The sequence below is a fragment of the Sciurus vulgaris genome, assembly GCF_902686455.1.
Source record: "Sciurus vulgaris genome assembly, chromosome: 7".
NCBI classification, from domain to species: Eukaryota; Metazoa; Chordata; class Mammalia; order Rodentia; family Sciuridae; genus Sciurus; species Sciurus vulgaris.
Window position 1 is genome coordinate 96,556,987 of NC_136467.1, and position 23,316 is coordinate 96,580,302.

Genomic DNA, 23,316 nt, shown 5'->3' on the forward strand with positions numbered 1-23,316 from the left:
CTGAGGATGTAGCTGAGTGGTAAAGCACCTCTAGGTTCAATCCCTAATACCAAAAATAATAACAGCAACAACAATAATAATAATAATAAAGTCATACAATTTCAAGTTGCTATAATTTCCAAATTCTGAATTTTTCTTTGACCCTTATAGTTTCCATGTTTCCAATGAAGTTTATTTGTCTTCTATATTTTTGTGCTTACTAATTATATTTATTTTAAAGTCTCTAATAACCTCAAAATGTGGGTAGACTGTTTCTACTGTCTCTTTATCTCTTGATTATTAAGAATTAGTATTCCTTTTTATTTTTAACACCAGATATTTTGTTTCAAATGCCGAAAAACTTATCGCCCTCCAAAGAGGATTTATTTTCCTGGAAAGCACATAAATTATGAATAGATAAACACATTTTTAGTTAAGTGGGGTTTGTCATAATCTGATCTGAGATTTTTATTGGTTTGTCTTTACTTCTAATCTGTGACTGTGCCAGTCTCAGCCAACAGCCAGGTGTGTTTAACAGGACAATTCCATGTTTGTTATAAGCCCTAAACATGGATGTCTGTCACCACTGGATTTTGAAGTTTTGCTTTTGTGAAGTTTCACACTATAAATGCAAGGTTAGGAGGGAGCTAGTGCCTTTTAATGATAAATAAATATTGCTTGTTAACCTTTGTGCTCACTTCCCTACTCTTCTCGTCATGCATCTATATTCCTGATCAAGTTGAATGCTAGTATTTTCTTCCCATTTAAAGAAATTACTGCAAACTACTTCTTTCTGTGTAGATTCCATAGTCAGGATTCCAGTTGACAAATATTCTGGTATAAGTAGAAGAGTTTAGTGTACTCTCACCTTAATTTGTAACCCTTCTTTCTACAATTTAGAAGATAATGTCTGCCTTTGTCATTTTAAGAATTTAATAATTTCAAGAAGGAGGAAAATGGCAGACTATAGACATCCACAGAATACCTATGGCTCCTGGTGTTTTAATACCACGGATAGACTTCCACAGCATAATAATGTTTGGGGGGCCTTGAGAAAGGTCAGCAGGTCTGCAAAGCAGAAGAATGAAGAATACACATCATTTCAAAATTGACATTCTAAGCATTTTGAGGAGGAACAACAAAGGCTGGGACTGGGTATGAAAATGAAAAAAGCATGCTGACCCAAACATCACACCCAACCCAGACCCTGTAGGCTAGCCACCTCCTCAGTGCTCAGAGGTGTTAAGAGGATTCACCCCTGTGACTTGGACACTAGCTACACATATTCCCCAATAGAGAGACTGAAGCTCTCCTCTGAAGATGAGGCTCAGTCAAACCTGGATCGGGCTGCAGGCTCCATGGGTGAGATGCATGACTGGTGTCTCATAAAGTAACCATGCTGCTTCCTCTAGGTACACAGAAACAAATACTGAAGGTCAATTTAACTCTGCAGCAGATAATGTTCCCTCAGCAATCCATGGTGGGCAAGGGAGGCATAACCCAGCATACAGTCACCTAACATGATTGGCCTGTTTGAGTTGGAAATGAGAAGGGACAAACTGAAATTTAATTGTGTCCCAGAAACTTCCCAAAGCTGGTGGATTCTAAAATTGAAGTCCTGGAAGGAAGTCTCTGCTTTAATTATATCAACAAGGAAAATATTAATCTTTTGCTTATTTGTTTGGTGTTCCTTTCTTTCCATACATTTGTTGTTATTGTTCTTGTGACTCTCATTAGTTGTTTTTACATATTTTAATGAAATTTTATGTATATTTCAATTAATTGGATTTTTCTTGATATCTTTTTTCTTTCCTCCTTTGTATTCCATTCCATTCCCTTCTCTCTTTTTCTCCCTCATATCTTCTGTCTCTCTTCCCTACTCCAAATTTTTCCTTTCTTTGTATTTTAGTACAAGTATACCAATAGCAATGCCTAGTTTTTCAGTCAACTCTATACTACTCCCTCTCTTTTCTCTTTGGTTAGAAGACATATAAAGATCATATTTAATACATCTTTTATTATGTATGATACATGATTTTCTCTTAAATTACTACTGGAAATTGTGATTATACTTTCCTTTCAAAACAGAAATCATGGTTGAATTGAGAACTAGATCATATTGAATGGGTGCTTTGATGAAATATACTCCCAAACCAGGGAAAATCAAAAGAGAGAACTGCTCATTACAAGACCCTCACAATAAAATGGAAGAAAAATCTATCCAAACAGATCCACAAATCCAATATAAAATCACAGGAAACATGAGAAAAAAAGGCAACATGTCTCCAAAGTCCATAACATCCTCATAATTGACCACATAGGTACTGAAATGAATGAAATTCTAAAGAATGAATATTAAAATAGCCAATGAATTATAAGAACATAGAAATAAACAACTGGATGAATTAAGGAAGATAACACAGGATATGAATGGGAAATTTGGTAAATAGATTTTCTGAAAAAGAACCAATCTGAAATCTTATAAATGAAAAATTCATAAGTCAAGCAAAAAAATTGAGTTAAAAATATTACCAATAGACTAGATCAAGTAGAAGACATAATTTCAGGACTTAAATACAAGGTAGATGAACTAGATTTTTCAGTGAGCAACAAAGTAAAGGGAAAAAAAGTAACTATGGACAGAATATATAAGAACCCTGGGACAACATGAAGAGGTTTTGTTTAAGAGTCATAGAACTTGAGAAAGTAGTAGATATATAAACTAATGATATTGTTAATCTATTTAATTCAATAATTGCGGAAAATTTCCCCAGACCTTGGAGGGATTATAACTGTCAATAAACAAGAAGATAAAGTATCTCTCCATGATATATTATAATTAAAATGCTAAAAATTGGGAACAATAAAGAATTTTAAGAGCCACAGAGGGAAATGAAAGCCACAACAAAAGGCAAACCCATCAAAATAGCAACAGGTTTCATAGCTAAAACTCTGAAGGCCAGGAAGGCTTGGAAAATGTACTTCGAGCCCTGAAAAAAAAGAAAAAAATTCTACCTATCTTAGTATATTCAGTACAGATATTCTTCAGAATCAAAGGAGTAATAAATACCAAGGTAAAAAAGGCATTTACCTTGGAAGGTATTTATTACCTAAACAAGCATTTCAGAAGATATTGAAAAGTAATTGTATGCACAGAAAAAGAAGATAAGAAACCAAGAGTTCATGGGAAAGAAAAATCTTATTAGAAGATTAAATAAGTAAATGAAAATTAGTAAAGAATCAAACACTAGAAATGAAACAAAATGACAGGAATATGTGCCAGTCTATAATAACAGTGACTACACATTTCTTAATTCTTTAATTAAAAGACATAAATTGGATTTAAAATCAAGACCCAGTTGTGTGTCACAATTCACAGACTAAAAGTGAAAGCATGGAAATTTTTTTCTATGCAAATGGAATCTGAAAGCTAAGAGTAGCTACGTTTACAGCCAACAAAGCAGACTTCAAGCCAAAATTAGGTTAAAGAGAGAAAGATAGCTACTTATTGGTAAAGGGAACAATTCATCAAAATGTTATAATAATTATTTTTGTCATAAATTTTAGTGCACCCCATAAACATTATTTGACGGAGGGGACAGATAGACCCCCAATACAATACTAGTAGGTGACTTTGATACACTGTTCTCACTATCAGGTGAGTCAATGAAAAAAAAAATCAACAAACATAATAGAGTTAGACTATACCTTATATGAAATATACTCAACAGACATCTGCAGCATAATTCATCCAACAGCAGTTAATCACACTTTCTTTTCAGCTACTCATGGAACTTGATCCAAAATAAATTATATATGAGACCACAAAGCAAGCCTTAGCAAATGCAAAAAAAAAAAAAAAAAAGGAAATAAAGAGAAAAATAAATAATTTATTGAATCTTATTAGATCATGAAATAAAACAAGAAAGAGTAATGAAACCAACAAATTTTACAAACAAGTGGAAATTAAACAATATACTTTTGAATGATGAATGGGTTATCAGAGAAATAGGAGAGAATTTTTCTAAAATTCTTGGGATCAAACATAACATTATCTCAATCTATGGGATATGGTGAAGGTAGGTCTAAAAGATAAGTTTATACTTATGAGTACCTATACACAAAATATTATGAGGATATTAAATAAATAATCTAATTATGCATCTCAGGGTATTAGAAAAATAAGAAAAAAATCTCAAAACCTATAGGAGAGAAGTCAAAGCTGAAATTAATGATTTAGAGAAGATAAAATGTAAAAAATGATAATGAAACAAAGAATTTGTTCTGTGAAAAGATAAACAAGAATGTTATATTCTTAGTCAAACCTACCAAAAGCGAGAGAAGATGCATATTAATAAAATTAGAAACAATAAAATAGAGTGGATTACAACAATCATCACTGAAATCCAAAGGAATCATTAGGGATTATTTGGAAAACTGATATTTCAATAAGTTGGAAATGGTAGAAATTGATATATTTCTAGAGACAAATGGCCTTACATAAATAAACTAAGAGGATACAGAAAACCTACAGACTAATCTCTGAAGTTGATGCAGCAATAAAATATTTCCCAGCAAAGCAAAGTCGAGGACCACATGAATTTGTGGTTCAATTTTACAAGACTTTTAAAGAAGGAAAGATAACCATTGTCTTCAAATCATTTCATGAATATAAAGTAATGAAGTGCTTCCAAAATTAATCTATGAAGCCAGCATCACCCTGAATTTAGAACAAATACTAGAACACATACTGGAAAAAAAAATCAGATAATACTCTTGATGACATACAAAAAAAAATTTTTAAGTAGTTGATAATCAAATTTGATGATATATTAAAAGAGTATATAACATAATAAGGTTGGTTTTACTAAAAGGATGAATGATTCAATGTAAGAAAATCAATTTACTTAATAAGCCATGTAGAAGAATCAAAAACAAAACTCACATACTTTCCTTGATAGATGAAGAAAAAGTCCTAAATGAAATACAATACCTCTTCATGATAAAAACTCTAAGGAAAGTAGGGATAGAAGAAATTTACCTCAATATAGTAAGACTATTATGTGACAAACCCAAAGTCAAAAACCATACTGAATTGAAAAAGCTAAAAGAATTTCCTCTGAAATCAGGAACAAGACAAGGATGACCACTAAAATCACTCCAATTCAATATATTTCTTGAAATTTTAGCAATTAGGCAAGAGAAAGAAATAAAAGGGATACAAATGGTAAAGGAAGAAGTCAAATTTCCATTTATAGATGATATGATTCTACATAGTGGAGATCCTAAATATTACATCAAGAGATATCTAGAGCTAACAAATTTAGCATGGTAGCAGGATAGAAGGTCAACAAATAAAATTGAATCATTTTTCTATACTATACATCAATAATGAATCCACTGAGAAAGAAATCAGAAAATTAATTCCAATCACAACACCTTTAAAAATATCTAGGACCTATACAAGAAAAATTAAAGAATGTTGTTGACAGAAAGAAATAGAAGGAGACACCAGTAGATGGACCTCCCATATCCATGGATAGTCAAAATGAATACTGTCTAAATGACTGTGTTATCAAAAGTGATTGATATTCAATGTAATTCCCATTGAAATATCAAAGGTATTCTTCACAGAACTAGAATAAAATACTAAAATTGTAACTATTCTAAAATTCATATGGAAGAACAAAAGATCTAGAATAGCCAAAACAATCCTGTCAAATCCTGACCAATGCTGGAGGCATCAAAATACCCAATTTCAAATTATGCCATGGAGATATTGTAACAGAAAACTGAGTGGTATTGATATAAAAACATAGTCTTGGACAAATGGGACAGAATAGAAAACATACTGACAAAACACATAACTACATCATCAAACATTTGACAAAAGTGCCAAAAGCACACAATAAATAGAAGACTGCCTCTTTGTTAAATTGTGAAGAAAACCTAGATAATTGTGGGTAAAATAATGAAATTAAATCCCTATTTTGCACCCTGTACAATGATTCAATCAAAGTGGATCAAAAACCTATATATAAGACCAGAAACTTTGAAACTGCTATAAGAAAACATAAAGGAACTAATTCAACATATAGGCTCAAGCAATGGCTTCCTGTAGAGCACTCAGATAGCCTAGGAAATACTAGTAAGAATTGATAAATGGCATGGCATCAAATTTAAAAGCTTCTGCACAAAAAAATGAAACAGTTAAGAGTGTGAAAACAGAGCCTACAGATTGGGGAAAAATGACAACTACTCTTCTGATGGAGAATTTATGGTCAGAAAGTATAAATAACTCAGAATACATCAAAAAATTAATTCAATAAATTGACTAATCATCTAAATGTATTTTTAAAAAAATAAGTAGCCAATAATTACACAAAAAAACTTCAATATCTTAAGCTCTTGGGAAAATGAAAATCAATCTTACATTGAGATTCCATCTCTCTAGTCAGAATGGCAACCATAGAGAACACAAGCAACAACAAATGCTGGTGAGGATGTGGAAATAAAGAAACTCTCATATGCTACTTTTGGGAATGTAAATTGGTACAGTCACCATGGATATCATTATAAAAGTTTCTTAAAAAACTAAAAATAGAACTACCATATGATTCAGCTGTACCACTGCTCAGTATTTATGGAAAAGAAAGTCAGCACACTTCAGAGAGACACACATATCCATATTTATAATAGACCAATTCACAATAGATGAGTTATAGAAGCAGTCTAGGTATTCATCAACAGTTGAATGAGCAAAGAATATGTTACACACACACACACACACACACACACACACACACAATGAAGTTTTATTCAGCCATAGAAATTATGAATAATAAAATTAAAAAGTTATTTCATTTGCATGAAAATGAAAAGAACTGGAAAACATCACGTTAAATGAAATAAGCCAGATGCAAAAAGACAAGCAGAATACATTTCCTCTTGTATGTAGAATGTAGAATAATTGTTATGAAAGTAGGAGAGGGAGCCATCACAATAGAGAAAAGGGACTAGAGGGCATGAGTAGTAAAGGTTAAGGAGAGATTTTAAGGAGTGAAATCAATCAAATTATGTTATATGCATGTACATCTATGCCAAATGAAACCATTATTCTATATAGTTAATATGCATCAATGATTTTTTTAAAATAAAATAATATAAAACTATTTGGTTGTTTTTGGTAAACTGGTATCTGGCTCAGTTTTCCTACATGATCATTTGGCAGATAATGTTTATTCATATATAGACATCCTCATTAAATTCTCATGTGCTAAGAGAGTTTTCATAAATGTGTATTGAATGTTATGAAATTTTTTCTGCATCTGCAATAAACAAATTATTCTTTTCTTCATACTTTTTGTGTTGATACATACTTATATTTCTACAAAATTTCTACCAATTCATTAAATGTTCTAAGTTTCTTGGATATAATCAAATGAATATATATATTTTTTTTAAATTTTGCTTTCTTAATCATGAGTGAAATTGGCTGTTTGCATTTCTTTTTATATGTTTGCCAGATTTTACAGTTTCCTTGTTTTTCTGTTTTTTGCACTTGTATGGCATAAGATTTGAAAATACTTTTCTTTGAGTTTGGTGAGTCAACCACCATTCTTCCTATTTTGGTGCATTATGAAATATTGCATGGTTTAGCATGTTTTTGTATTTCATCTTGAATTAATTTTACCAATTTATGTTTTCTCATATTTGTGTATTTTATCTCTCTTTTTTATTTTTCTTAAAGAATTTAAAGTTAGTAGATGTGGTGGGCAAAATTATATGGTGATCTCCAGGACTCAGGCCTCCTTACTCATGCCCTGTAAAATATCCCTTGAGTGTGGGTGAAACCTGTGAATATGATATTACTCCCATGAATATGTTAAACTATATGGAAAAGGTATTTTGTAAGTGTAATTAAGTCCTCCAATCAGTTGCCCTTGATTTAGTCAAACAGGAGAATATCCTATGTTGTGCTGACCTACTTTGATGGAACTTTGAAGGGGCGAACAGCAGCAGAGGCTTTCCTGCTGACCCAGAAGGAGCACTATCATGCTATGTAGGGAGGAGTCAAAGGCCTGAGCACAGCTTCTGAATGCTGAGAGACATCCTTGTTTGATACCCACCAAGAAAAATAGACACCTATGTCCTGCAGAAAGAATGAAATAAATGCTGCTGCTACTACATTGAACTTGAACAACTCCAAATCCTAAATGAGATCACAACCCCAGTCATTACCTTGAATTCAGCCTGCTAGAACCTAAACAGAAGATGCACACTGAAACAAGGAAATTGTAAAATGATACATTGACATTATTTCATGCCACTAAATATCAGCCTATGAAGTAGATGCTATTAGCACTTTGTATATCAAGATTTCCTAGGATTAGAGAATTGTTACTTTTTTTACACAGCAATAGAAAACTAATAACAATAGGTAATAAGCAGCAAAAATATGTTTTTCACACTTGAATATCTTCCAACTTCAAAATTAATATTTATAATTGTGCTACCCTTCTTACTTTGTGATATTTGTTCCTGATAACAGATAGTTACCATATTTTTTTGTTGATCTGAAAAACTAAATTGCAATAGAGTTCATTGAATTACTACCATTAAGTTGAGGGCTTGTCTCTTTTGTCTCACTAAGCTATGGAATTCACTATATTGCACCCAGGTCATCTTTTATTGTCTTTATCTTTTTTGTATCCTTCTTACCTGAATATTTTCAAGTTGGAAAAAGTGCGTTGTCTGCATTTTTTAGTAAGCATAATGTCTGCTCTGCAACAGGAAATAAAAATGATGAAGATCCAATTTTCCAAATTGTGTAAACCTTATACTTTTTAATAAATATGTTTTAAATACATTTCCCTCCTCTGCCAAAAGTGGCTCAAAACTATTATCAATATTCCATAATTTCACAATTTGGTTAAAAATAGTATTTTACCTTTATTCATTACTCGATATTACTGGAATTAACTTTTTTTAAAGTTGCATGAAAACTACTTTTAGAAATAATGTCAAAATTTAAAATACACTTCTAAAACAAGTAGTGTAATCATAAATAGACACATTGAACTCTAGTTATTTCTATTTTATACTCTCCTTATCAACATTCACATATTTAATGTTTAAAATTTCTAAAACTATATTTTCTTTATTCCTTCATGTTTCCATTTTGTACAGATTTCATCATATTTTCAGATCACTACTATAATACCTAATACTTTATTGGTAGGTATACCCTCAAATTGTGATAATTTTCTATTAATTATTAAATATAAAATACCAAAATTATTAGCTTTTAAGAAATAAACACATTTAATAAGAAAGAAATACAATTGGCTTTTTTGATTTTCTATATGAATATGTTTTGCTTATATCATCAAAGAAATAATTCATATCTCTTAAAAAGTAAAATTTCAGAATATAACTAAAGAGACACAGCTTACCCCACAGATTTTATGTCTGTTCTGTCCAGTCTACTCTGCTTTGGTCTCCACTGCTGAATGGGGAAGTTTCCCCATTAACAGTCAACATTGTATTTCATGTTGTAGAAGAGTTTCCATTGCAAACAGCATGTTCATAAAACGTAATTAGTGCATTCAATATTTTTATATATGCTCATTTAGAATTTACCAACAAACAAAAAAATAAAAGGAAAAACTAAGCCAAATTCAATTCATGAAATCTGTGATACCTTACTCAGAGAACAAGATAACAATGTACTGAGGACAATACATGAGAAATGGACTCAAAATCCCAGCAAATCTTGAGAACTATTAAGGAACACTCTAAAAGGATAATTAATAATCATTGCAGGAATGAAGCCAATGTTGACACTAGTATATCTCATTTCCCAGCTTTTCAGCAGCTTATAGAGCACTGAAAACCATTTTGCCCCATTAAGCCCAACCAGGGTGCTAACCAAAACTTATATATATGAATTATCATAATTTAAGAGCACCATACATAAAGCATGCATTTTTTTGTTCTTCTGATTAATATGATGCTTCACTATGTTTAAAACAAATTTGGTGTCTATAATTATTAAAAACTTTAGAATCTATTTGAAATCTGTTTGGTACTTAGACTTTACATTATGTTGCTTGTTTTATTTATTTTTTTGTTGTTGTTGTTTATTCAACCAGCATAAATTAAGCTGTATGGAGTTCTGGAACTTTCCAACGACACTGGAGTATATTAAACTAAACCTCATTCTCTAATCTCATGAAACTCACGCTCCTCATATTCCTGCTTATCACTTTATAGACTTTATTCACAAATGGAGAGACAGGGTTGATATCATCTAGCACTGCTCCATGCAACAGAAATCCAATTGTGTGATTCAGTTTTTCTACATGCCACATTAAAATAAAATAAGGAAGCAGGAAATTATCTTAATAATATTTTTGGTTCAAATTGTTATATTCAAACAATTGTTATTTTTACAAGTAAGTAATAAAGGTTGTAAATGACATACTTGCCATTAGTTTTTTAATTATTTATTTATTTTTTAATTTTTTACAGACTGCATTTTTATTCATTATACACAAATGGGGTACATCATTCCATTTCTATGGTTGTACATGATGTAGATTCATACCATTCATGTAATCATACATGTACATAGGGTAATGATATCTGTCTCATTCCACCATTTTTCATACCCACCCTCATTTCCTTCTACATAATCTAAAGTTCCTCCATTCTTCTCTCACTCACCACACCCACATCCCCATTGTATATCATTCCCCACTTACCAGGGAAAACATTCGGCCTTTGGTTTTTTGGGGATTGGCTTATTTCACTCAGCATGATATTCTGTAATTCCATCAATTTATTTGCAAATGCCATAATATTACCATTGTGTATATATACCACAGTTTCTTTACTCATTCATCTGTTGAAGGACATCTAGGTTGTTTCCATGATCTAGCTATTGTAAATTTATTCATAGTGAATTTTCAAAATGTACCTATTTTATTTAGAACATATCTCAGAACTAGTCATTTTCAATGCGTTCTAACCACTTAAAGCTAGTGGCTACTTCAACTGAAAACTGCAGATGTAAATAACTATTAACATCGATTTTGACATTTTTCATAATGCTTTCTTTAGAATCTCTAATATAAATGCCTCAATTCTAATTTTTCACAAAGACCTGTTCTTCAAAGTATTTTTTAATGTACAAACTATTTTTCCTCTGTAATTTGAGGTGTTTTGTTTGTTTACCTAACAACAAGAAAAACGAAACTTTTGAAACATGAATAAAATTGTTTTACATGATTTCTATCTTTGTGTAAAATGTTATGCAAAATTTTATAATTTCAATTGACTATCATCACTGAAATTTCTGTTGTCAGTAATATTATAATATATTCAGAAGGCTTACTCTTTGTAGTTTTCTTTTAACTTGTAAGCTAGTTGCTGAGCTGCCTAAATATTTCTTTAGTTTTATTCATATTACCAACAATCACCTTATTAATATACTACTTCCTTTTGAAATATTTAACAACATGACAATTATATATTGTGGTCATGATGAACAAAATATTAATGTTGCATAGATTGTATTGATATACTGCAATATTTTATTGAATTAGATATAAAGAACACTGTTCACATACCTTTTCGTTGGAGTGAAAATCATTTGGGGAGAGAATAGACATTTCATTAAAATTGAAAATGACATAGTTGCCAGAGATATCACCAAAATAGTCAAGAGTGATGAATGGATCATAAGTATAATAGCAAGAAATAACCTAACAGGTTTCATAATTTTCTTATTCTCTTAGAGCTACCAGTGTGCATGTCTGTCTGGTTGGAAAGGAACTTTTGGTGAACAAGAAACCAATGAGTGCAAAAAGAATCCTTGCAAGAACAATTCCACCTGTACTGACCTTTACAAAAGCTATCGGTGAGTAATATATTTTTCGTTTTCTTCATGAAATTACTTGGACTGCTCAATGTTCTTGGGATGCATTCAGATATTATTTTCACTTTTCCATTTAATTAAAATAACCATCCAAAGATGAAGAGTCATTTCTTGACAAGATAGTGTCACATTCGTTTGAAATTTGCAAATACCAAAGTCCAGATGTCAAATCAGCGAAGGAATAAACAAATTTAGCTTGGAAAGGCAATTTGCAGATGTGGGCATGTACGAGATGCATTTATTTCTTCAAAGTGAGCTTTTTCATCTCAGTGCTGTTGTGGATCATTCACAAAATGAAAGGTGCTACAATATTTCAGAGAAAGAATGGGACAATTGAATTAAAATATTCAATCTGTTACCCAGATATTATTAGGAGTCTGGATTATTTTAGTGAAATTAGTGCCAAATTTTACAACATAAATGATCATTGTGTTCTATATCTGAATCTTATTCACTACCATCAATTGACAGCCAAATAGATTGTATTGTTATTTTACTTGTACTTGTGATATTTACTTTCATTCAGTAAATATCACATCTCTCAAGAGGACGCAATATCACAAGTATTATAATCAGAATGCTTTACTTCTAGTCACAGAGGCAGAAGAAAATAGATATAATATAAAATAATAATTGAATATAAATATATCAGATGATTATTTTCCAGGGATACATCAAAATAATCACAACATGCCCTGGAAAATAGCTCATATACTTCCTTTTGTCCTATGATTACAGTTTGGAATTCTGGATTATATTAATTATTTGAAGATTTTCAGAATTTGTCTCTCACTTTTGGTGACTAAAGTGGAATATAAGACTAAGAGTGTCAATAGTAGACAATTTACTTATTTAGAAGATGATTCTGACATAACTTATAATAGTTGGATTGAAATTTTGATAACAGTAAATAAATGAATAATTTAGGTAACAGAAACCCACAATGCTGATAGTTGATATTAATTTAAACTATACAAAAATACAAAATCCAGAGCTGTCTTTGTGACATTATCAATTACTAAAAATGATTTATCACCACAAATTGATAATAGCCTGTGTCTGTATGTATTGGGAAAAATAACCAGTTTTTCATGGGCTCCAAAAAATGTCATATTTATCTATTTTTGTTTTTCTTAAATAATTTTATGAATTATAATTTCTAATATAGTCTCTAAATATTTCACTATACCCTTCATTGAGATGCTTATATATACTTTTTAGCCTTTAGTTCTTTAATTCCTAAAGATGATGTATGTGTGCATTGGTGATGTAGACAGTCACCAAACACCTGCAGGAACAGATCTGTGTATGGGGAAGTTGGGTATGTAACTCAGTGCAATGGGGGAAAAGGGACACCCTCTAGATCCATGGCAATCTTAGCCAAAGGTGCTAGAAAGGATTGTTAAGTTTGAGCCTATTGTATACTTTGAGAGAAGGGTTCAAGAACTTGCAGCTTCATTTTCCATGAGAGTTTGTTAAAAATTGGGCAAAATTCTATAACTGAGTTCATAAATCTTACCTGGAAGGATGAAAGACAAGAGAGGGTTGAAAGCCCAGTTTTTACATGTGACTCATGCTTATAGTGTAATCACTATGCAGATATGATTAAAATCTAGTCTACTTTCTGTTCTGATCCTTTGGGGTCATAGAGTAGTCTTGGTGATATTTTGTGATACTGTCTGATGAAATGTTCAACAGGAGAAAACCAAAATCCAGTTGTGAACCTAGCTTAAATTAGCTGAGCAGCTCCTTGATATCCTGGTTATCAGGAGGTGTTTTCACTCCCCAAAATAATACAGTCTCAAAATAGATGTGAGATTATCTATTTATTTATTATCTATCTATCTATCTATCTATCTATCTATCTATCTATCTATCTATCTATCTATCAATCATCTATCTATCATTTGAACCACACAGAGAATAGGGCTGCCAACCTTTGCATAATTGAAAATTAACCCGTTACATTTTGATTCCCCAAAACTTAACTAAGAGACTGCTGTAGACTAGAAGTCTCTTCAGTAAAAAGAGATAATACAGATATTGTATGTCATATGTATCATACTGCAAAAAAATACCCCAAAATGGTGAAAGATCACTTTTTAACTGTGATATTCAATTTACTGGAGAGACAAACTGCTCATACCAAGACGATTAGTATCACACAGTGTTTTAAGTGGAAATTTCCAACACTGGAGCTCACAAACTAGCAACAAGAAGTAAGGAAGAAATTATTACAGTAGTAAAATATGCACAAGTTAATTTTATGCACTACAATTTAATGTTGCATCCTTTTGTTTTTATTTCTCTACTGTGAATGGTACCATGAAGTGCTGTGTGTGCTTAAAATTTGATAAACTTTAACTTTTTATGATAAATTTGTGTATGTGGATGGGAGTATATTATAAAATAGACTCTTATGTACACATCTTTTCCAGTCTATATGGTTTATCTGCAAGATTTTTCAAATTGTGCAATTCTCATAAAAAGTATTCACATATAAGTGGACCCACACAATTCAAACTAGAGTAATATGTGAGTGTGTGTATGTATGGAAAATCCAACACTTGTCTTTGTCCACCGATTTGTTCAAAACATATTTTTCTAATAACATGTATCAAACAAAATGAGAACACTCAAATATTCATTTATTATCTAATGTGGCAGTGATTTTATTTAAATAAAAATATTGCATTTGATACAGGGTCTTAGGAATTGTAAAGAAAACAAGCAACAAAATAGGGCTTAATTAAAATATACTTTATTTTAATATTCATGAGACATAATTAGTCTTTCTAGATTACTCTGACACCACTAATTGTGAGCTCCTAATGACTTAAATTTATAAATGTGTCAAAAGACTTTGTCACTTAAATTAGCACAAAGTATCTTAGATGTTTTATCATTCTTGAGATTTGTGATAGATTGCTGGTTTATATCTGAGATATTAACTGTTGCATTTGGGGTATGGCATAAAAAAGAAGTCTACACTGAAGTAGTATTTCTGATTGTGCTTGTACTTTATGATTTCAAAGATCATGTATTAGTATTAATGTTATACTTACAATAGCTTTATAAGGTTTCAGGGTGAGAACAGCAGTCACTAAATATGCTATCAATTTATATATTATGTATGTTATATATGACATCTCACTATTTATGAATTCCCTTACCAAGTTATATTTTCATAACTTTGAGAACTAATTTGCATATCATACAATTTACCCTTTAAAAGTATACAGTTCAATAGATTTTAGCATACTCATACAACATTTCAACTATTATCCCTAATTTTAGAATATTTTCACTCCAAAAGAAACCCAGGCCCCTTTGCAGTAGCTCTCCATGCTCCCAGGGACTTGTAACCTCTGATATACTTTCTGCCTCTGTGGATTTGACTATAACTGACATTTCATATTAATGGAATCATAAAATATATCATTGTAGTGACTGGTATATTTTATTTAGCATAATACCTTCAATTTTTATGTTGTACCAAGGGTTTGTAATTCATTCTTTATTAATGGCCAAATATTTCATTGTATGGCAAATGCACATTATTTATTCTTCAGGTTATGGACATGTAGATTGTTCCTTGTTTTGACTCTAATGGATATGCTATTCATTAGAGAGAACATTCATGCATACATCTGTGTATGGACATGTGTCTTCAGTTCTTCTAAGTATACATCCAGGAGTGGAATTTGCTGGACCGCCTGACAGTGCTATGTTTAACTTTTACTGAAACATCCAAACTTTCTTCTGAAGTAAATATACTGCTTTACAATTTTCCAGCAATACATGAGAGTTCCAAATCCTCCACATTTCGCCATTCCTTAGATGCTTTTTATTTTAACAGTTCCAGTGTCTGTGAAGGTGTATCTTAGGGTGCATTTGCTTTTCATTTTCCTAAAGACTAATGAGGGTGATCTGTGGGGGCTTCTGCCATGTCGCATGTGGATGAGAAAAGGGTTAACTGCCAGTGGACAATGTTGGATATAAATCAAACAATCACCCATAACCTTATCTAATCAATAAACACACAAGAGCCAATACTCTTTTTAAATGAGAGGGAGCATGATGGATTGGGCCATACCAGATCTGGCCTCTAACAACATAGAGTAGCCCAACTCTTTTATTTATAGTCACACAGGTAAAGGGGCCCAGAATGGGAGGGGCTTCTTCTGTGATGAACAGGATGGGACAGAGTTATGGGAGCCAATTTGCTCAGGGAAACTATCATATAAACAGGCAGGGAACCACTCCCACAGTGCCACATACTCCCCAACAATCTGGGGCAGACCTCTGTGTCTGCCAGGTCTGACAAGTCACAGAGGTTGTATCCTGAGGCTCAACCTTGTCTGCTTCTGCTAGAAAAGGATGGCTTCCCACAGTGATCATCTTAAAATGTGCTTTCTTACTAAGTGAATATCTTCTTTGTAGAATTTATCTTCAGATCCTTAACTTGGAAACTGAGTTATGTATCTTTTTTATTTTGAGTTGTAAGAACTCTCATATATTTACAACTACATTATCACATATTATTTGTAAATATTTTCTTTAATTCTATGAGTTGTCTTTTTCTTAATATTGTCCTTTAAGGAACAAACAGTATTAATTTTGATAAAGACAAATTGATGTTTTCTTAAGTCACTTTTCAGTGTCATAGTTACAATTGCTCTCTAATCTATGGTTATAATGATTGCTACTATTCTATTTTCTTCAAGAAATTTTATACTTTCAGCTCTTATATTTAGGAATAATCCATTTTTAATTAGTCAGTCTGTGTGAAATGTCAGGTAAGGGTTTAACATCATTGTTTTTCTGCATTCTGACATTCAGACTCTTTCTTGAGAATTTCAGCATGCAGAAAAATAGTAAGATTTTTGTTGCTGTGACCAAAATTCCTGACAAGAACAACTTAGAGGAAGAAAAAATTTTTAGGATTCATAATCTCAAAAGTTTAACCCATGATCAGTGACTCCATTGCTCTGGGCCTTTGCTGAGGCAGAACATCAAGGTGGAAGGACATGGCAGAGCAAAGCTTCTTAGTTTGTGGGAACTATGAAGCAGAGAAAAAGGGCGAGGAGCTAGAGATAAAACATAACCTCCAGTGCTATCCCCAGTGACCAACTTCTGAAAGCCACATCCTACACGCCTACAGTTAGTACCCACTAGAATAGTCCTTTCAAATTAGTAATCCAGCAAATGGACTAATCCACTGAGTAGGTTAGAACATTTGTAATCTAGTCATTTCAACTCTGAACATTCCTGCATTATCTCATACATGAGCTTTCAGGGTTACCTCATATCCAAACCATAGCAGAAGACTATTCCTTTCATATTCATTTGTCTCATTACCCTTACCTCAAAATCAAACAAAAATTGAGGGTTTATATCTGGAATCTCCAATCTTTTCTACTGTGCTATGTTTTTTTTTTTTTTATCCCTGCACCATACTTTCTTATCATAGCTTTCAGTAAGTTCAAAATCAGAAGTATGTATTAAATATAATTTTTATATTTCAAAAATCTTTTATTGTGCTGGAAATTTTGATTTTTCACATGAATTTTATTATCAGCTTGTCAGTTTCTGAAAATATGATAGCTGGGATTTTGATAGAGCTTGCATTGAATATGGAGATCATTTTGGAAAGTAGTGCCATGTTTATAATAATGTCTTCAATATACATTCACAGAATATCTTTCAATTTAGTTATGACTCATTAATATATATCATTCGTATTTTATAGTTTTTAGTGTATAATAATTCATAATTTGTAGATTTTAATATAAATTAGATGATTTTTAAATTTATCAAGAATTTGATTTTTTTTGTGATATTATAAATGGAATTATTCTTTTAACATCCTTTTCAGAATATTGTTTATGTTGTAGAAATAATGCTAATTTTTGTATACAGATTTGGTAACCTCAGGGAAGTGATTTATAATTTCCAACAATTTCTGGTGGATTTACTAGGATTTTCCATATATTATAGTAGAGACTATTTTACTTCACCTTCCCAATACTGATGAATTATGTTTCATGCTTAATTATCCTAACAACTTTCCTTATAATATTGAATAGAATAACAAGTATAAATATCCTTGTCTTGTTCCTGAGAGTAGGAAAAATATTATGCAGTCTTTCACCATTATAAGATTAGCTTACCCAGTATAAGTGAGACTCTAAAGTCAATCCAGAGGATCACCAAAAGTGGGTGGGGAGAATTTATCATGAATGCGCTCTACCAGATTCTGGAAGTTCCTTCCTATTTCTTGATTGTTGATTTTTTTTTTTTTTATAAAAACAACTCAAATGTTGTTAAATGTTTTTACTGCTCCTATGGATATGCACACTTTGTCCCCTGTTACTGTAGTGGATTGAATTTGGTGATTTCCCAGTTTTGAACCAACCTTTCATTTTCTGCATACGTCCTAATTAGTTATGGTGTACTATTCTTTTTACATGTTGCTAAATTCCATTAACTTAGGTTGTGAAATATCAGGAATATATTTGTAAGGAATGGAAGTCTATAGTTTTCTTTCTTTCTCTCCTTTTTCTTTGTGTGTATGTGTGAAGTCTTTAGTTTTAGTATCACAGTAATATTAGCCAGAGAAAATGTGGTTATCATTGTTTCCTCCTCTTTTATGAGTCAGAAGAGTTGTAGAGGATTGGTATTGTTTTTTAAACAATTGGTAAAATTTATGGGTAAAGCCATCTGGGTTGTGGCCATATTTTGTGGGAAATTTTTTTCTTTTGATTACTAATTCATTTGATTTGCATGTTATAAATGTATTATTTTCTAAATTAGACTGTGTAGTGCCTTTTCATTTTCACCTAAAGTACTTCCTTTAGTATTTCTTATAAGGCAGGCATGCTAGTGGAAAATTCTCATTCTTTCAATCTGGGCATATCTTATTTTCTACTTTTGTTTAAATATTATCATTGTGGGATATAGAATTTTTGCTTGCCTTTCTCTTTTAGCACTTCAAATATGTCATCCTACTGCCTTAATAAGTTAATAGAATCCTTGTATGTGCTGCAAGAGGAAAAAAAAAACTGAAACAGTTAAATTTAACAATTTTTTGAGCAAAAAAAGGATTCTAGAACTTGGCAGCATCCAAGACCACAAATGGTTCTGAATCACCTCTCCCCTTCAATGGGATGAGCTACTTTTATAACCAGAAAGACCAAAAATGACATTCAGAGATTACCTGAATGCTAATCTGGTATTTACATTAGAGAGGCATAATCTGACAGTTTGGAGCACGAGACTGGCTGAGGGATAATCTGCTGTGATCAGCTAAAACTCAGTTGCTTAGCTACAAGAGTATATGCAGGTATATCTGATACATCAAGCTAGGTTGTAGGTCACTACATAAGGAGGCCTCTTTTGCCCTACTCATCATTCAAGAGACTGTTGTAGGAAATGTATTTTAGAGGCTGATGTAGAAAAGTTTCTTTCAGTTCAACATATATAAAGAATCACTTTTCTCTTGTTTCCTAAAGTGTCTTTGTCTTGATCTTTTCATAGTTTGACTACCATATCATTAACATTAGATCACATTATATTTATTCTACTTGAACTTTATGACCATCATAGATGTATAAATGAATGTTTTTCTTGAAATTTGTAAGTTTTTTTGCCATTATTTCTTTAAATGATTTATATCTCATCTCCATTATAACTCTCATCTGTCTATGTTAATGTATATGTTGTGATGGCATCTCACAGATCTTTAAAGTTCATCTTATTCTTTATTTTTTTAAATTTTTCTTTTCTTTCTGATCCTCAGGAACAATAACAGAATTATCTTCACGTTGACATTTTCCTCTACCAAGTTAAATCTATTATGTACATCTACAAGGGTTTTTTATTTCGGTTTTTGTACTTTTTGACTCTGATTTCTATTTTTTATAACTGCTACCATTATTGATGTTAACTATTTGTCAAAATATCAACTCCATTCTTTCATTAATTTTTTTATATATGATTCTATTTTTGACATATTTGTTATATTAATATATTTGTCACAATAATCAAATATCCAGGTTTCCTCGTGGACAATTTGTAATGACTTTTTATTTCTATATATACTTTTGTTTGTATGATGCCTAATTTTTAATAAAAACTTCAAATTTTAAATAACATAATGTGGAAAATCAATAATCAGATTCTGCTCCTTCCCAATTGTTATTGCTTTTGTATCTTATTTCTACTTTTTTTCCCTTCATTTTTAGTTTATTTCTGTAATATTTGATAGTCATGTGCAGATATTGAAGTCTCTGCTTGGCAAATTTAGTGGTAAGCTAAGATACATGATTTGGAAGATTTCCTTAAATTCTTTGAAGACTTTAGGAACTTGCGTGTGTGTGTGTGTGTGTGTGTGTGTGTGCTGATGCAGGCCTTCAACACTGTCAGGCAGTTTAAAACTGCATTTCTTGCTTACACAGAATCTCAAGTTTGGTTAGAGATAGAAGACTAGGGCTTTTTCATATCTTTCCTAGACTTGTGCACTGTCTTTCATGCTGTGATGCCTGATAATTTCCAAGGATGTTTAGTTTTCAAGGAACTGTAAATACATCTCTTTCTCTGGTTTTCATCAATAAGTATATTAGTTGGCCTCTAGTTACCTTCAATTGAAAGGATCTGCAGTACTAAACAAGTGCCACTGATTATTTTAACACATTTCTGAAAGATGAAGCTTTTTGAATACAATGAGTTTTGTATTAGGCCCTTTTAAATCAATTCCAGGAAATGGAGGTCTTTAGAGATCAACAAAATAGTGACATACCCTGGGAAGTGTTGGGTGAGTGTAATACCTATACTCTCTTGTCCAGTATCTATTAAGATACTGGTTTCACAGTTGCCATAATTACATTGTTGTTGACTTTCAATTTTTATTACAGAAATGAAGAGGAAAATGGGACTAATATAAGGGAAAACACCCGAAAGATGATTTTGCTTATGTGATTCAGTCACTTTTCTTAAATAGACACTAAGATTGTTGTAAACTTTAGTTTCATGTCCAGAATATGGAAAAAGCATAGTTCAACTATGTTTGCCAATGTTCTGAATTCTTCTATGGAAAGATATATCTTTCAGAAGTTTGTCCACTATTACAGAAGTGATTCTACAGTTATATTTTATATTCCTCATATTGGGATGGATAAAAGAAAGATTAGACAGAAAGACATTTGCAAACTTTCTCTTTTCTCCTCCAGAAAAAGTAATTAATAATAGCAATGTAGAGTTATGGAAATAAATCAGATAATTAAATTATGTGTCCACAAAGTATTTAGCTCAATTTTTCATCTATAGTATACTCTAAACAGCACACATTTTCTTATTCCTAACCTTTATCTTGATTTCATGTATGTTTGTGTATATATATATATATAATATAATATATTTGAATATATATATATGAACATAATATGCATGTATATGAATGGATACAGCTAGAATGGCACCTTATAAATGATGAATCCTTTTACTCATATGAATATTAACTCATTCCTTCTTACAAATGTGTATGTACAGCAAATGAAGAACATTAAAAAGAGATTAACTACTTCTTTCTAATTAAGGAAGAGTTTACTTAGTTAATTTTAGAGCTCTTTGCAGTTTTTCCCCAAATTTCCACTGAGCAAAAATGTCAGGAGTGTCAGTAAAGAACAGAGTGAATATGAAAAAGTACTCTAAAAAAGACTATTATAAATTTCAAAGAAGATCCTTAAATTTCATCCCAGTTGAAGAAAATCAAATGCTATACCCATAAAAATGCTTAAGCTGGCATATTTTAATGTATCAGATGAGAATTGCATTTCATTGATCTTATGTTTGTATTCTTTAATAAGAAAAATTTTAGGAAAATAATCATTAGCTAGGATATTGAATCTCTTTAGGTGATCTATGTGTCCTAAGTTACTAAACTACTTACATGTGCTCAACTCTCTAAACAACTGGAGTTAACATAGTTTAGTGTTTACACAGTTTCAAGACATTAAAAAGCAAATTGGGCTAGGGATGTAATTTGAATGCTGAGTGCAACCTGCCTTCTGCTATTCCTGGCATGGTTTAGAATTTAACTGCCTTCTTTATTTCTGATTTTTCTTCCCCCAAAGCAGAGTCAACAGCTTTAGCTACAGATGGGACTCTGTATGGCAGTTATTGGACCCAGATGCCACACTCTGGAGCATGTTTTGCCAACAGCATCTGGCTCCTTTGCTGCCTGTGTAATTGACATTCATGTTGCTGCTTGGCCTGCTTTTTCTTATGGACACGACAAAGTAGACTTTCAGATAGGGTTAATGTTTTCTGCCAGTTGACTCTAAGATGTTATTTTTTTCTTTTTCTCAGTTTTTATAAAAATTTTACTAAATGTCTTATATTATGAATCACTAAGCATTTAAACTTTTCATGTTTCTTTTAAGATATATTTAAGCATTTTATGATTTTTAAATAATTATAATAACTGAAAAGGTAAAAAAAGTTCATAAGTAAAAACCTATGCTTATTTGTAATACTATGAAAATTCTAGCATGTTAGTAGTTTTCTTTTTGCTATTTGTTTTTTCTGAATTTGTACATAAAGCCCCTATGTGCCAATATAAAACTAACATCACAATAAACTTAATTCAGGCAACAGCAATCCATGGTACAATATCTATCTTTAAAAATGAAAGATATTTTTTCTTTACAAAAAGCAGAGTTTTTGAAAATATATGGGTGGGTATTTTTATTTAATCTCCTTTAAGATAACTGCACCATATATTAAATTACATACATAAAATTATGGACATAAGGAAATTTTAACATTTTGCAACTATAATCCTTTATTTTAGGATTTGATTTTAAATGCCTCTCTACATATGTGTGTTTAATAGTAGAATACAATCCTAGAAGTGAAATTGCCTGTTCCAAATATAACTGCATGCAAGATTTGGACAACTTTTATCAAATTATCTTTTGGACAGGTTTAATATTACATTCATGTGAGCAATGAATGAGACTGCATATCAGAAATGCGGTTTATATAATTTTATGGTAGAACAAATCTCTTAGGTTTTATTTATGCCCACTTAGTACATGAGTGAACCAAGGCTTAGATATTTTCAGAATTTTAGGCAAAAATCACAGAAATAGAAAGTGGCGAATATAACCATCAGAACAAGGTTTCCATGACTCCAAATCTGTGATTTTACATCAACATGAAGCAAGATCTGCTCCTGCTTAAAACAGAAAATAAAAATCTGTTTTCAAAAACCAGAAGAGGTAAGAATTCTACCCCATTCTAGGAAGACAGTGTTACTCTGATACCAAAGTCAGAAAAAAACATGACACTAAAAAAGAACTACATTTCACCATCCTTTGAACACAGATGCAAAC

General features: G+C 31.4%; 1 protein-coding gene across 1 annotated transcript in view; it reads left to right on the forward strand.

The window, feature by feature from the left end:
- The window catches only part of EYS (eyes shut homolog), a gene marked incomplete at its 5' end in the record, with an annotated part of 1,696,555 nt that overhangs the window by 498,587 nt on the left and 1,174,652 nt on the right, over window positions 1-23,316 (forward strand). The window contains 1 exon segment of the mRNA XM_079147376.1: window positions 11,781-11,902. Within this exon segment, the coding sequence (XP_079003502.1) occupies window positions 11,781-11,902 (122 nt within the window).